This window comes from Sebastes umbrosus, chromosome 10 (genome assembly GCF_015220745.1).
Source record: "Sebastes umbrosus isolate fSebUmb1 chromosome 10, fSebUmb1.pri, whole genome shotgun sequence".
Classification (NCBI taxonomy): domain Eukaryota; kingdom Metazoa; phylum Chordata; class Actinopteri; order Perciformes; family Sebastidae; genus Sebastes; species Sebastes umbrosus.
Window position 1 is genome coordinate 29,289,583 of NC_051278.1, and position 15,434 is coordinate 29,305,016.

General features: G+C 42.3%; 1 protein-coding gene across 2 annotated transcripts; it reads right to left on the bottom strand.

The window, feature by feature from the left end:
- Positions 1-58: 58 nt before the first annotated feature.
- LOC119496228 (core histone macro-H2A.2) lies at positions 59-14,934 on the bottom strand. 2 transcript variants are annotated; one of them, XM_037783393.1, is made up of 9 exons: positions 14,713-14,934; positions 11,602-11,779; positions 9,534-9,640; positions 7,807-8,004; positions 7,350-7,445; positions 4,560-4,659; positions 4,363-4,452; positions 2,791-2,965; positions 59-586 (listed from the first exon to the last, which is right to left on the bottom strand). In XM_037783393.1, the coding sequence occupies exons 2-9, from the start codon at positions 11,771-11,773 to the stop codon at positions 421-423; spliced, it is 1,104 nt and encodes a 367-aa protein (XP_037639321.1). In that variant the 5' UTR covers positions 11,774-11,779; positions 14,713-14,934; the 3' UTR covers positions 59-420. The 2 variants fall into 2 exon arrangements, with proteins under 2 accessions (XP_037639321.1, XP_037639320.1); XM_037783392.1 differs by lacking the exon at positions 14,713-14,934 and adding an exon at positions 14,141-14,282.
- Between the last annotated feature and the right edge of the window lie 500 nt (positions 14,935-15,434).

Sequence of the window (15,434 nt, forward strand, 5' to 3'; positions counted from 1 at the left end):
TTATAAGAAATGAGATGAGAAAGCAATACGTGTTAAGTGTTGAAAGTCTGAGCCGATCTCTGGTGTAAAACATCTGAGTTTTTATTTCAAAGCAGAATGAGAACCACAGATTTTTTAGTAAACTAACTGTATCAGAAACTACAGAGGCCAGGAAAACGGTTATATTTGTACATGGAATGTAAAAACATCATTGAAACAAGGAAACCATACGGACTGAAATGATCTAATCTATAAAGAATGCACTCTGTTGAAGGGACAGTGGAACATAAATGTGAAACAGCACTCCACTCACACAGATTTTTTTTTCCTCTTTTAACCAACACAGATTCCACATCAAACCCCCTGACTGTCATGTCACCTATCTACACCACCTGCAACAAACAACAGTTAGAAAATCAAACCCCCTGAAATCGAGAATCCTCACTTGGCGTCCAGCTTGGCCATTTCCTGAAGGTATATCCCAATGCTCTCACTGTCAAACAGAACAAAGTAAATGTTTTTCAGGGAGGAGCTGGTGGACGACACAAAATGGTTGGAGATGGCCTTGAGGATGAGCTGGGCGGCCGTTTGTTTTGGGAATCCGTTCCTGTGAGAGAGACTGTGGTTAATAAAGTACACTGTTCAACAGGACGGACTAGTGAGGACTAACGTATAGAAGCTGTAGCTAAAAGTAACACGACGAACCATAATGCTGTGAAATGTCATAAATATACACCGATCAGCCGTAACATTATGACCACCTGCCTAATATTGAGTAGATCACCCCTTTTGCCACTAAAACAGCCCTGACCCGTCGAGGCATGGACTCCATTAGACCTCTGAAGGTCTGCTGTGGTATCTGGCACCAAGACGTCAGTAGCCGGTCCTTTAAGTCCTGTAAGTTGTGAGGTGGGGCCTCCATGGATCGGACTTGTTTGTCCAGCACATCCCACAGATGCTCCATTGGATTGAGATCTGGAGAATTTGGAGGCCGAGTCAACACCTCGAACTCGTTGCCATCCACATGATGTAAAAGAAAACGTGATTCATCACACCTGGCCACCTTCTTCCATTGCTCCGTGGTCCAGTTCTGATGCTCACGACGTGCCCATTGAGGGGCTTTTGGACACGGGTCAGCACTGGCACCCTGACCGGTCTGCGGCTACGAAGCCCCATACGCAACAAACTGTGATGCACTGTGTGTTCTGACTCCTTTCTATCGGAACCAGCATTAACCTTTTCAGCAGTTTGAGCTCCAGTAGCTCGTCTATTGGATCGGACAACACGGGCCAGCCTTCGCTCCACACGTGCATCAGCGAGCCTCGGGTCTGACCCTGTCGCCGGTTCACTGGTTCTCCTTCCTTGGACCACTTTTGGTAGGTCCTGACCACTGCAGACCGAGAACATCCCACAAGAGCTGCAGTTTAGCCTATTCATTTACACATTGACACAGTTGGGGATTTTGTTTTGCCAGCTGTCCTTTCTGCATTGGCAGTTTAAACTGTTGTTTTTAGTCTGGATTATGACTTTAACTTCTTCGTATTTGTGTAATATTATCATACGATCTGTGCACTGAGCTCTAATTGTTCAGTAGGAGGTGCTTTTATACGAGTTCATCTCTTATCTCAAACATAACCTGCTCCGGAGTTTTTGGCATAAGTTACCATGGTAACGATCTACCCTGGTAAGAAGTGATCCACCATCGTAGGACTGAAAACCCTGAAGGGTTAAACCTGAAGTTACCTCGCTAACCCCAAATCCTGCTCCGTAGCTCAGGCCTCTGGTATTAACATACGTCTCCGTTGTCGATAGAGATCCGATCGCGGTGCATTACACACAAACTTATAGCCTCAAGGTGTTTTGGGTGCATTTACACCTGTGATTTCATGTGGTCAAGAAATAGAAATAGAACAGACATTCCCATTCAAATCAACACAGCAGAGCTTTTTTTATGTGTGCCGTTGCCATAGCAACCATTGTAGCATTTTAACCTCCGTGTAAACTAAACCCAACTTACGGCAAGTCTCTGACTCGCTGAGGTGAGGTTTTGCAGTAACGACTAAAACGAGAGAGTCAAATTGAACAACTTGATGTTTCATCCACACACTCACCGGTCACAGCGGAGGAAAGCACGTCGCTATTGTTAGTTAGCTAGCTTGGTAATTCTGCCACGCCATTTAATGCTACACTGGTAACAGAGAATGAGCCAAACAGTGGGCTGGTGGCCAGCGGCAGCGGTGAGTCCGACGGTCCCTACGCCTCCCTCCCCGCTGCTCCGGAGAAGGTCACGCTACCTAGCTATCTAGCCGTCATCCATCTGCAGAGCTGCGTCCGCTCTCTTCCCGGCGGCAATATTACAAATCCTACTATAGCAAAGGCTTGATCCGCCTCTACTCTGCCTCTGATTGGCTTACCGTGATATTTTTACCCTAACCCTAAACCAATCTCATTCCTTGTGCCTAAACCCAAACAATCCAACCAACGACGGCAACGAGTACTAGCCAATCAGAGTCAGAGTAGGGCGGGTCATGCCTTTGCCATAGCAGGATTCGTAATTGACTCCTTGGCCAGCTGCGACCAACCTTTACAGCCCCACTGACGTGCGTTCTGGTGTCACCATAATAACTAACAAATCGCCATTTTCTTTTGTACCGGTCAAATGACCACTTAGAACAGTTCGATGCCTGTTCTCCTCCTATTCTATTTCTACGGTCGAGCTCTATCCGATTGCAACCCCAAAGCACATTTTAATGCAAGGAGTAAAAGGGGGGTCACAGAGAGTTTGAAGCAGTGTGTCAGAGGAGAGCTCACCGTCCAGCAGGAAGTGAAGGGAAAGCCACGGACTTGAGCTTCTTCTCCTCTGCTGCTGAGAGGCAGTTCTTCACCGTCTTCTCTAGCTGGTCCTCACACTTCTCTGAACCCCACTGAGGGACGTTACAGTGGATGATGAAGCGGGCTGCCATCCCATTGGCCTGGCTCACTGCCACTGCCGGGTGAAAAGACACAAACACTGACAGTTCAACCTTGAAACACATCAAGAGACCGCGGATAAGGGCTGTATCCAATGTTTTGTTTTTTTTACATTCAAAGCTTTGATTGAGGTTTTCCAATGAAGCTTCAAATGTCTGTCGTCATATTGTAAGATGTTTATGGGGAAAATATGATTTTGTGTGATTGTTATATAAATGTAGTGTATATATAAATGTAATTTATGGTGCTGTTAGATTGCTGCTAGACCGCCCCGTTAATACAGATGCGTGCAGGAGAGTTTTTGACCGCAGTGAAAAAGTTGTTTCTGAAAGGCTAAACGCCAGCAAATATGGACTGAAGCAGAACATTTTGTCAGATAAAAACGTTTTCGCCTTTCTAGTCTTCCGACAACTCAAAGCGCATTACACTACATGTCAGCATTCACCCATTCATACACTGATAACAGAGGCTAAACACTCAAGCCTCATCCACACTGGGAACGTCAAGAGTGCGTGGCGGCTCCGTTACCTGTTGTTTTTTATTTCGGCGTCCGTGTTAACAGGTTGGATTCGAGGTCTCGCCTATTTTTGAAGCAAGCCGCACGCGGTTCACAGCAACAACAGACAGTGAAAGTGATCTATTGACTGTATATTGACATCATACCAGCAACATTACTACAGTTTCAATGTCTAGACATCTGTAGAATATGAAAAAAAAGTAAAGACTTGTTTTTAAATGAACGCTTCCCTCTTTCATTTCAAAATAAAAGCCCTCAAGCATTTTTTTCTGTGGACAGAATTCCTTCATTTGTTAACAAGAGGCTTTTATTCTGAAATATGTGCAGGAGAGTGCTGTGGAACATGCAGTGACTTGCACAGCTCCATGAATGAATAAAGTACGGGGTTTAAATCAACACTTCCTGCTTTCATTTAGAAATAACACAAGGCTTTTATTCTGAAATATGTGCAGGACAGTGTTGTAGAACATGCAGTGACTTGGAGAGCTCCATGAATGAATATAGTATGGGGTTTTAATTGTGGATTATTACTATTATTTATAAATTACGTCACGTTTCTTAACCTTTCTCTGTCTAAAATAAATATAAATTACATTTATAATGAAATTAAATGGTCATTATGAAAGGCAAACTCTATGTAGAAAGAAAGGGCTGACAGCAGCAGAAACGCAGCACCCGACGCGTGAATCACGCAGCTGCCACGCGATGTAACCGCCACACACTCCTGACGTTGCCAGTGTGGACGGAGCGTTATTCGAGTATCTTGCTCCAGGACACTTCGACATGTAGACTGGAGCAGCCGGGGATCAAACCGCCGATCTTCCGATTGGTGGGCGACCCGCTCTACCTCTGAGCCACAGCCGCCCCCCAGTGTTCCATGTACGAAGGTTCTGTACCTGATGACACCTCCAGAGGCCCCTGTGCTTTCCGCAGCTCCTTGACTGTGTCCAGGAACTCCCGGCCTCCAACTTTCTCGAGGGCGTTGCCTGAAAACGGCACAGCAGCAGCAGGTGAACACAAGACCGCATGTGTAGAGGGAAGTGTGAAAACTTGTTACTAAGAAATAAAGTACACATGAACATGTCCTCCTCACCAACTCCATCTTTGAGGTCCATCTCTGCGTTTGTCGGGTTAATTATCCCCTCCACTTTGATTGTTCCGATTTTGCTGATTTCACTCTCTGTTAGTGAAAGCTGTGGATTCACAAAGTCATCGACACAGTGTGAGAAAACAGCTGCTAGTTCTCTCACTCAGTCGGTATGGTAAATGTCATAGATTAGACTGATATGTTGGTTGGCCTTTTACCAAAAATCACAGTGAGCTGACACTGTTGTCACTCTTATGATTACATCAAAAAATGAAATGATCTTTCGACATTACCAGCAACATTACAACAGTTTCAGTGATTATATCTGTAGAATAATGAAAAAAAGTAAAATATAGATTTTTAACTCAACAGAGGCCTGTACTACGAAGCAGGATTTGGCGTTATCGAGGTAACTTCAGGGTTAACTCCGTACTACGAAGGTGGTTCACTTCTTACCTGTGTAGATCACAATGGTAACTGATGCTGAACGGCTAACCTGCTCCGGAGCAGGTTATGTTCCAGATAAGAAATCAACTCGTATAAAAGCACCTCCTACTGACCAATCAGAGCTCAGTGAGCCGATCTTATGGTAATATTACACACGTATGAAGAAGTTTAAGTCATATTTCAGGCTAAAAACAACACAGTTTAAACTGACAAATACAGGAAGGACAGCGGACTTTATGCTGTGATTTATATTTTTATATTTATCTTGTTTTGCTTCCTCTTGAGTCCGTTTCCACAGAGGGGGGAAGCAAGTGAAAGGAGGTTTAAATAGTCATAGACGGCACATAATACACAGGGTAAAAACATGAGTAGTCTATTAGTCTATTAATCTATTATACTCTCATATCTAGACGAGTATATCTTAATTTGGATTGTTCCGTTAAATTAATAAGTCAGTTAATTTACACATTCACACATCTGGAGTTCTTTCTTTTTCCAGCTGTCCTTCCTGCATTTGGCAGCTTCAACTGTGTTACTTTTAGTCTGGATTAAGTGTTTAACTTCTTTGTATCTGTCTATCTGTCTGTCTGTCTGTCTGCAGTCAGTAGACTTGTCCATGTCTCTGATTGGTCATAAACTGCAAACACCTCCTCGTTCATGTGAACGCGCTCACAGCCAGATGGAGAAACCCTGGGTTGATTTACCGAGTTGATAACCAGCTTCGTAGTACAGTTTAGCGGGATCTCGTTTGTTAGAGTTAGTGAAGCCAGATAAGGAGAAGATACCCCGGGTATGTTGAACTCGCTTCGTAGTACAGGCCTCAGTTCCTGTTGGTTTTAAAATAAAAGCCAACTTTTTTTTCTGTGGACAGAATTCCTTCATTTGTTAAAACAAGGCTTTTATAGACTTATACAGACTAAACTCAAATATTTACCGTTGCTGAGCCAATCACATTTCAACAAAAATGAGGATCAGTCCAAATTGAGAGGTGCCGCTCGTCTCCCCCCTCAATATTGAAAGTATTAGATTGGCCCACTCTGACAGGCAACGCACCTATGGCAAGCCGTTTTAACATCTAATAGCTAAGCTTGACTATCTGGAATTAACATTAGAGATATCCACAAGGGCATTTTGACTAGTCGTAATTATTGTGACAATAAGTCAAAACGACAGTTAGAGATATCTATAATTCAGTTCTGACTATCCTAAATAACAGCTCCAGATATCTCAAACCTCATTATGACTGGTCAGAGTTGTTGTTCGTGACGTTGCTCATGCAAGGCTTCCCATTGGATATCGGCCCAACAAAGCATCTGAACAGCGTCAGCAGAAGCTTTTGCTAACTCGGATAGTTTGGTAAAGTTGGAAAGACATTGACAGATTCAAACTTCCCGGATCAATAACCCATAAGTGGTTATAACACCAATGAGGGCTGAGCTACAACCTCATTTTAATCACAACGAGCCTTTAGTCCTCCGAGCTGGACACATCACATCGGTCTCTATGTGCAGCCGGCTGTGAGACGAGTGGTTCAGGGACCGCTGTGGATCAGATAGTTAGAGAATGACATGAAATAGAAAGAGAGCTCACCATCAAGGACCAACGAGAGCTTTGTTCACTAGAGAGTTGTGGTAGAAGTTTACAGCGTATCGTAGATTTATTGTCTCCAGACACACTTTATAAACCCATACGACTGCAGGGCAGCGCCATAGTATGTTTCAATAGCTTCCACCTCCTGTCCCCCTCCCCTCTGACGTAATTACGGATATCTGCAACACTATTTCACATAGTCACAACTCTAATTCTAGATATCTGTAATTACATTTTGACTATCCGTAACTCCAGTTAGAGATATATCTACAACGACATTCTGACAAGTCATAATTTAATTTAAGATATCTAAAAGGACGATGTAGATATCTACGATTGAGGGGAATTAAAGATATCTGGAACTGGAATTCTGACTAGTCAGATTTAAATTGTAGATTTCTGAAACTGAAATTACGACTAGTCAAAATTAATTTGCGGATATCCTCAATTTGAATTGTGGATATCCGTAATGAGAAACCCCATACACATGAATGGCAAAAGTAGTTTGAATCGGACGAGTCAAAATGACGTTGCAGATATCTCTAATGAATATCCTGTCTTGCTATTAAATGTTAAAACGGCTTGCCGTAGCGCTCTGCTCTGTGCTGTCTGCGGCTGCGAGGGCCAGGCCGGCCCATGCTGGGGTTGTAAAAAAAAAAAAAAAGCAAAGAAAGGAAGACCGGCCCTCAAAAGATCGGCCCACCAGGGAAAATTTCCGATGGCCAGTCCGCCTCTTCTAATACAGTATATGTACATTACCTTTTGTCCAAGGAACAGGCTCTTTGCTGACAGGATGGTGAATCCATCTCCAGGACCGTCTTCCACTGTGGAGTTCGGTACAGACTCTTCGGTGTTCTTTGTCGGATGGAAAAAAAAAATGGCACCTTTAAACAATACTTTAATTACAGCGTGCAGCTTGAACAGATGAGAAGTGAGTATTAAACCTCAGTACATGCTGACACCGAGTATCAAGAGGTGGTAGGGGTATGACATGCAACAAAGGTCCCTGGCTGAAATTGAACCAGTTATGTGGCATGTGCTGTAGCTTAACCATTCAGCTGCCAAGGCACTCAGTTGGACTGTCTGTTTCGTAAAGTTAAATGAATTATTCCGCTGTTTCAGATAGTGTTGGAGAATCTGAAAGCCATTGCATTTGAAGCATACTGTGGCCTTAACAGTCCCCAACCATCTCCATGAGTATTCGAGGTTCACTGACCTTTGGCTTGCGCCCTCGTTTGCCTTTAACCTTTTTGAAGGTTTTGACGGGTTTCTTGCTCTTTGAGCGTTCTGTCTTCTTCTCGGGGACGGACGCCTGGCTGTCCGTTTTCACCCGGCTTCCCCTCTTCTTGGAGAGCAGCTCTGGGTGGATCCGAGGCAGAACTCCTCCATTTGATATGGTCACCCCCCGCAGAAGCTGATGGGAGAAAACATTTCCCAAACAAAGACTTTGACTACATACTGTCCTACTGTACATCACACATTATTACACGGCTGTGTTGAATACTCAATTCTGATCTGATCAATCACGGCGTTCTACGGTCTGTTATTTCTTTATAGCAGCCCGTTGCTATGTATAACAGCCCGTTGTTATGTATAACAGACCGTTGCTATGTATTACTGACCGTTGCTATGTATAACAGCCCGTTGCTATGTATAACAGACTGTTGCTATGGGCGCAGTTCTGATTTCGGACTCTGGCGGACCGTTTTTGTGTCAAAATATTGATTTCTTAAGTAAGTAGCCGTGTAATAAGATGGATAATGTACAGCTATAGCGGGTCATTGTTGTGAAATAAACTCCTTCAGGGCTTTGCATCTGGGTTTATTTCACAACAATGACCGGCTCGCTGTACATTATCCCTTACATAACACACCTTGTTTTTTCACAAGACTGTCGTTGTCTTTAAGAAATGGTGACTTGTCTTGTGCAAACAGATGTGAAATGACTTTGGTAGTTCCCAGCTGAGGTTAAACACGGTGTTGGGATACTTTGCGCCTGCTGAAACATTAGCTGCTGTCAGCTGACACTTTCACAATCACCACGCATTTGCCACGCACTCCAAGTATTGCAATTAGATATTGCAATTTTTGTATTTTTGTTTACTTTTTTTAACACTAGACCATGGGGAAAGTTGAATCATACACTTCAGTTTAGGGACTTTTACTAAGGAAAATTTCTAAATTAATACAGTAATGTTTAATTTATAATCGACGCCACAGTTCTTAGAGTCCAAACATAGAGATCAGCTTGCGTCTGGCAGAGTAGATGAGTTTAAAGGTGCATCAGGCAACCTGATCCACTGGCAGCCCCAGATGGCAGAGAGAGATATGCCTTTGAATGTTGGCGTCTTCTTTACTTAGAGGTCATGCTGGGTGGCGTCACTAATTTAAATGTTGCTCCCTGTGCGGAGACACTTTCCCACCAGTGACCAAACGAACAATTTAAAGCTGCATTCATCAATATGTTTCTGTTAACAATGGATCAAATGACTCTGTGTGTGTTGATGAGAATTATCGCCAACTCAGTTTTAGCTCATTGTTAGTTTGTTTTTTGGCACAATTAAGGGGTCCATTACCAGCAGCTCATTTAAGCTTCTCCTTGTTTTCTCTTCGAGTAGTGAAACATATTCAGAACTGTCTCTGACTCGTTCACTGTAAAAACTACAGTATCTTCTCTTAGCCAGACGCAACAACTTTTGAATGCACGAGGACCCAGAGCTTAACACCGGGTAACAATATGAACCTACAGTGTGTTGGCGAGCAAAGGACAGGATGATCGACTCTTCTGCAACAACACTTTGTGACTGAGTGCGAGAAGCTGGCTTTGTTTCTACATGATGATGTTGTCTTGAGCGGTTTTATCATACGATAGCTCACTTTTGACTACCTGAAATGTAAAGGTCTACACCCAAATATCCCGCAGCCGCTTCTAGAGCACTGTTACCTGGTTGAGCTCCTCGTCATTGGCCACAGCCAGCTTGATGTGCCTGGGAGTTATTCTGCCTTTCTTGTTGTCCCGTGCTGCGTTTCCCGCCAACTCCAAGATCTCAGCTTAGAGAGAAAACACAGCGTGGAAACCCCGTCAGACATACAGCGTGTGTTCTGGTATTTAAACTTGTTTACTTTCCACTGTACCGACTCCCAGCCCATCAGGAACAACAATATAGCAGTCAGGAAGCTGAGAGCAAACTCTACTGCCAGCAGTGATGTGGATATAGACATACAGTGTAGCATATAAACAGAAAATAAACATTGTCTTGTTTTCCTTTTTAAGATCCTCTTTGTGTTACTGGCTTTAAGGACCAGAGGCCTGTACTAGGAAGCAGGATTTGGGGTTGGCGAGGTAACTTCAGGTTTAACCCTTCAGGGTTTTCAGTCCTACGACGGTGGATCACTTCTTACCGGGGTAGATCGTTGCCATGGTAACTCATGCTGAACACTTAACCTGCTCCGGAGCAGAGATCAACACGTATAAAAGAACCGCCTACCGACCAATCAGAGCTCAGTGTGCAGATCGTATGATAATATTACACAAAGAAGTTTAACTCATAATCCAGACTAAAAACAACACAGTTTAAACTGATAAATACAGGAAGGACATCTGGCTGTATGCTGTGGGTGATTACCGCTTTGAGTTATGTTTTTACTTGATCTCAAGTTAGTTTCACACCGCCGGAGTCGGGGACGCAGCTGAAAGAAGGATGAAATACAGTAGTCACACACGCCATAATTTGGCAAAGGCCGTAATGAAGTGTAATATATTCATCCATTATGATCTGAAAGCTTTAGATAATATTGCTGCCCCATCTATACGACTATGTATGACTTCTCAGGCCGTTAATAAATCTGTTAATTTACACATTCACACATCAGAAGTTTTTTTCTTTTGCCAGCTGCATTCCTGCATTTGGCAGCTTCAACTGTGTTAATTTGAGTCTGGATTATGTGTTTATCTTCTTATTTGTCTAATCTTATAGTTCACTCCTTGTTTGTAAAATCTGCCGCTCTGCTGAGAGCAGATTTGTCCGTGTTTGTGATTGGTTATATGCTGCAAACACTGTCCTTTTATGTGAACGCGCTCATAGCCAGACTGAGAAACCCTGGGTTGATTGACCGAGTTGATAACCAGCGTTGTAAGACCGCTTAGTAAGATTATGTTTGTTAGGGTTAGTTAAACCAGATAAGGAGAAGATACTCTGGGTATGTTGAACTTGCTTCGTAGTACAGGCCTCAGGAAACTTAGTCCTATTCTTATTTCAAAAAAATATATATTAGTTTTGTTTTACCTGGCATTTCTTTCCCCAGTAATTGTCTATGTTTTGTCCTTTTGTTAAGTGTTATATGATTTATGAATTAAATGTATATATCAACACACATGTGTAAGAATGTTGCAAGTGAAGGGTAAGATAAGATAAGATGAACCTTTATTAATCCCCGGAGGGAAATTCATGTGTCAAAGCAGCAACATCAGCAAACAGAGTGAAACACAGGAGAGGTAAAGGTATACAAAAAATTATAAAAACAATAATAGAGATATAAAAGATACAGAGTGAATGGGTGAACATAGTGTGTGCAGTCTGTCAATAAATAAATAAATAAATGTAGTATGTGCAATAAATAAATGTAATATGTACATATGTGCAGTCTATAAAGTGGTATATAGGATGTATAGTGTAAGTAAGTGTAAAGTGCGACAGTGGTTAGAGTCCAAGATGGTTGCAGATAGTGCATGTTAAAAGGCAAATAAAAGGTATTAAACGCAATACAATCAGGGATTATTACATCAGAACATATTCATCGTTAACATAGTAAAAAATATATGATAATGGAACACATCATATGTTACACTACTTTAAAAAAGATATTTGCATTTAACACATACTTTACACATGCAACAGTACGGTGAACATGCGCAGATATGTTTACAGCTAGAATTATATGCATACGCTATATAAGCTGTTACAGACACTGGAGTTGGGCTGCATGAAGCTTGAATCATGTGATCACCCTACCTGCCAGGTACTCGATGACTGCTGCCATGTAGACGGGCGCCCCCATGCCAATGCGGTATTTGTGCGTGCCGGTGCGCAGGTACCTCATCATCCTTCCCACGGGGAAGATGACACCCGCCCTGGCTGAACGGGACAGCTTGGTGGCCTTCTTCTTTCCTCCTCTGGCTGACATCTTGCTCTGGATAGAGTACAACAACAGCCAGTGAAAACAGACACATACACAGCTTTTTAAACAGAAGACATCCGTGAAAAGGGGTTAGTTCTTCTGAACTGCATAAAGAAAAAAATGTGGCGTCAGTCCACAGAGATAGTTCTATTGTATTTGTTCAGGTTTTGACATATATGAGATTTCTGCCTCCACCCTAACACAATCGAGGTGAATGGAATTTTATTTCTAGTGGTCACAGCATAGTTAGTAGGGCCGTGTATTGGCAAGAACCTGGCGATATGATACGTATCATGATACAGGGGTTACGATTAGCGATGCACCGATCCAACTTTTTCAGTCTCGATACCGATAGCGATACTGTACCTGGGCTTTGGGTATCGGACGATACCGAGTACCGATCCGATACCAGTGTTTATTTAATAAACTTTATGCCTCACTGTGTGGAAGAGACTGGGATCATTATTTATGTGTGAGGAAACATCAGGCTTGACTTAAACATTGCTTTCCTAACTTTGTAAAACAAAATGTAACAAATAAATAATTAATATAAATTTACTGAATTGTTATTTATTATTAAAATAATAAGATGCAGCAATAAATTGGTCAAAACTTAAACAGGAATTCAAATTTCAGTAATATAAAGTATATAGTGCATTACATAGAATTGAATTGATCGGCCCCATTGTCACCGATATCCGATCTATATATTTGAGTCAGCATCGGTGCATCCCTAGTTACGATTCAATATACTGCGATATATTACGATACTGTGAATAAGCTGATATATTGCAATTTTTTAAATCTAATTTTAGGGAAACTGAACACACCACCATATGCAAAAAATATTAAATAATAAATACAAAAGTTTACTTTTTGATGTAATCGGAACAGTGAGATCTGCATTTGCATTATTCACTGTCCCTGTAACATCCGACATCATAACACTACTGTGAGAGGGCACACACACTGAGAGGGAGCATCTCTTTGCAAATTAAATATATCAATTAAAAATCTATACAGTGCTTTTGAGAATCGATACAGTATCACAAAACATAATATCGCGATATTCGATTTTTTTCCCGATATTTTCTTACACCCCTAGTAGTCAGACTGAAAACTGTAGACACATTTTTCTTATTAAATTCTAGGTTTTCAAATGTTAAAACCTACACGATTAAAACCGAAACAATATCATATCAGCATTTTGCAATTTTCCCAGCCACCTTTTAGTAATTAAAGTGAACTGATCCTTCTGCTTGGACAATTAATTGCTAATTGGATAATAACTAAAACTGCACTGAAGCCTATACACATGATTTATGAGGGTTGAATTAAATGTGGCACTTCATAGATTTTGTTCATGGTTAATTTTTCACTGTATTTTTTTTTTTAAACCTTTATTTACCATCCAAGAGATAAACAGTGTCTAAATATTCAGCAGTGTAACACATGATGAACTTGATAATAAAGTATTGACTTAATTAATCTGTGCATGTAAACTATCAATTAAAAATCGATACAGTATCACAAAACATAATATCACGATATCTGATTTTTTTTCTGATATTTTCTTACACCCCTAGTAGTTAGACTGAAAACTGTAGACACCTTTTTAAAATTAAATTCTAGGTTTTCAAATGTTAAAACCTAGACGATTAAAACCGAAACGTCTCATCAGCATTTTGCAAAATTCCCAGCCACCTTTTAGTAATTAAAGTGAACTGATCCTTGTATAATCGGGATATCTTAGTAAATGAAAACACAGTGCTATAATTTGCCAAAAAAATCTAAATAACTACTTTTTCCATAAACCCTTCTGCATGGACAATTTATTTCTAATTGGATAATAACTAAAACTGCACTGAATCCTATACACATGATTTATGAGGGTTGAATTAAATGTGACCTCAGAGACACTTCATAGATTTTGTTCGTTTTTTTCACTGTAGTTTTTTTTAAACCTTTATTTACCATCCGAAGATAAATAATAGTGTCTAAATATTCAGCAGTGTAACACATGATGAACTTGGTCAGGTCACACGCACACTGCTGATAGAGCGCGCGCAGGGGGATCAGTCAGTGGATAATTAAACAGTGTAGTAGGAGGGAAAACAACATATGTCACGTCCACTATCTGGTTCCAGGCTGCCATTATTACGCGGCCAGTCGTGTTTTCCTCTTTTCCCTCCACAAACAGCCCATAATATGTTGACCGTGATGTTACTGAGGAAAGGTTACTGTATCTCCCCCCCCCCCCCCCTCACCACCCCCCCGCGGTCTCCATGTAAACACGTCCGAGCAGCGCGCTCTGTGAGCGGCTGCAGCCTGCAGGCCTAAACACAGTCTACACGTAGGCACTAATTAACGCACCAGCTCACCGCCGCCGTTATAAAGGTGGAGGGATATGAAGATGAGTGCGGTGGTCGGAATGGAAAAGACGGGAATGTGACACCGGGGACCGGGACCGGGACCGGGACCGGGGGGGGGGGGCATGTAGCCGAGCTAACGTTCACTACTGTACCCGCTATAACGTTACCGCGACAACAAGCACCATGACGACGACGTAGCTACGCAGACGTTATTGCTGTTCGGTTGTTTAAATGGTAAAAAGGCGACGCTGGCTTTAACAGAGAGGAGAGGTGTGTTTATGTGTTCATGTATTATAGCGCTAAAACACACACAGCTAGCTGAGCGTTACTGTTAGCCAGCTCGGTTACACACACATCCTCCAGCTCCTCGGTGTGTTATTGTGCAACAGAGAGAGACATTAAGATATTTCTTTCTTTAAGCCCCCGCCCGCCCCCTTCTTCTCCTCTCATGTCGCCTCCAATCCTCTGCATGCGTGTAATCACATCAGACATGGAGAGCAAAGCGTCAATCCGGATATGCGCATACTAGGCAACGGAAAAATAATGGAAGAAAAAACCCTTCGAAGTTTCTACCTGTTTTGTCCTGTGTTTTCACGCGGATCAGAGATGCTCCTGCACGGACAGACAGACAGCCGCGTCCTCCACCAGGTGACACACGGAGCGCTTTGTTTTGGTTGGCTTTTATTTGCTGTCCTTGTGCTGTAATCATGAAGCTTCCCAACCTGAGTTTACCCCTACAGAGCCACAGAGCGAGCAGGCAGGAACAGAGTGTGGTTGGAGGCTGGCTCTGTGCTACTGATGCTGCAAAGGGGAAAAATTCAGTAGAGGGAAAATTGAGTGAAAACGCCCCCCTAACATGGCTTCAACAGGGACGACGGTGCTGGTTAGGAAAGGGACGAGATGTGCTTAGGTATATGAAGGTAGTGTTGTTTTTGAAAGCAAATCTAATTATGGATCTAAATAAATTCTCCTCAGAGGTCCAATAGACGCTCCTCTCATAAGGCCTTATGTATGCCACTTGATATTTTCCAGCCTCTCTCAGGCAGTTCCTTAGTGATTTACAGTTGGCCATAAACATGAATGAAAGCTGCAGAAGTCTAACAGGTAGTGAAAACAGTACATCTCTCCTCCTCCTGCAACATGTGCAGACTATAGTGGGAAGTGAATCAGACAGATGATATCCTGGCAGCCTGTTTGATGCATCAGAAGAGAAATCCCAAGCGGCTTGGAGAGTCTCAGCCGCCAATCAGATCACTTGACTCCACGTCTTTGATATGTCGAAGCCAATAGATCCA

Bases quoted from the DNA above. Each gene is read 5' to 3' on its own strand.
- LOC119496228 (XM_037783392.1), bottom strand. From the start codon at position 14,263: ATGCCCCCCCCCCCCGGTCCCGGTCCCGGTCCCGGTCCCCGGTGTCAC. The intron at 9,641-11,601 runs GTAGGGTGATCA...TTTCTCTCTAAG, and splicing joins AGTCATCGAGTACCTGGCAG to CTGAGATCTTGGAGTTGGCG. The intron at 8,005-9,533 runs GTAACAGTGCTC...TTCTCCCATCAG, and splicing joins ATGACGAGGAGCTCAACCAG to CTTCTGCGGGGGGTGACCAT.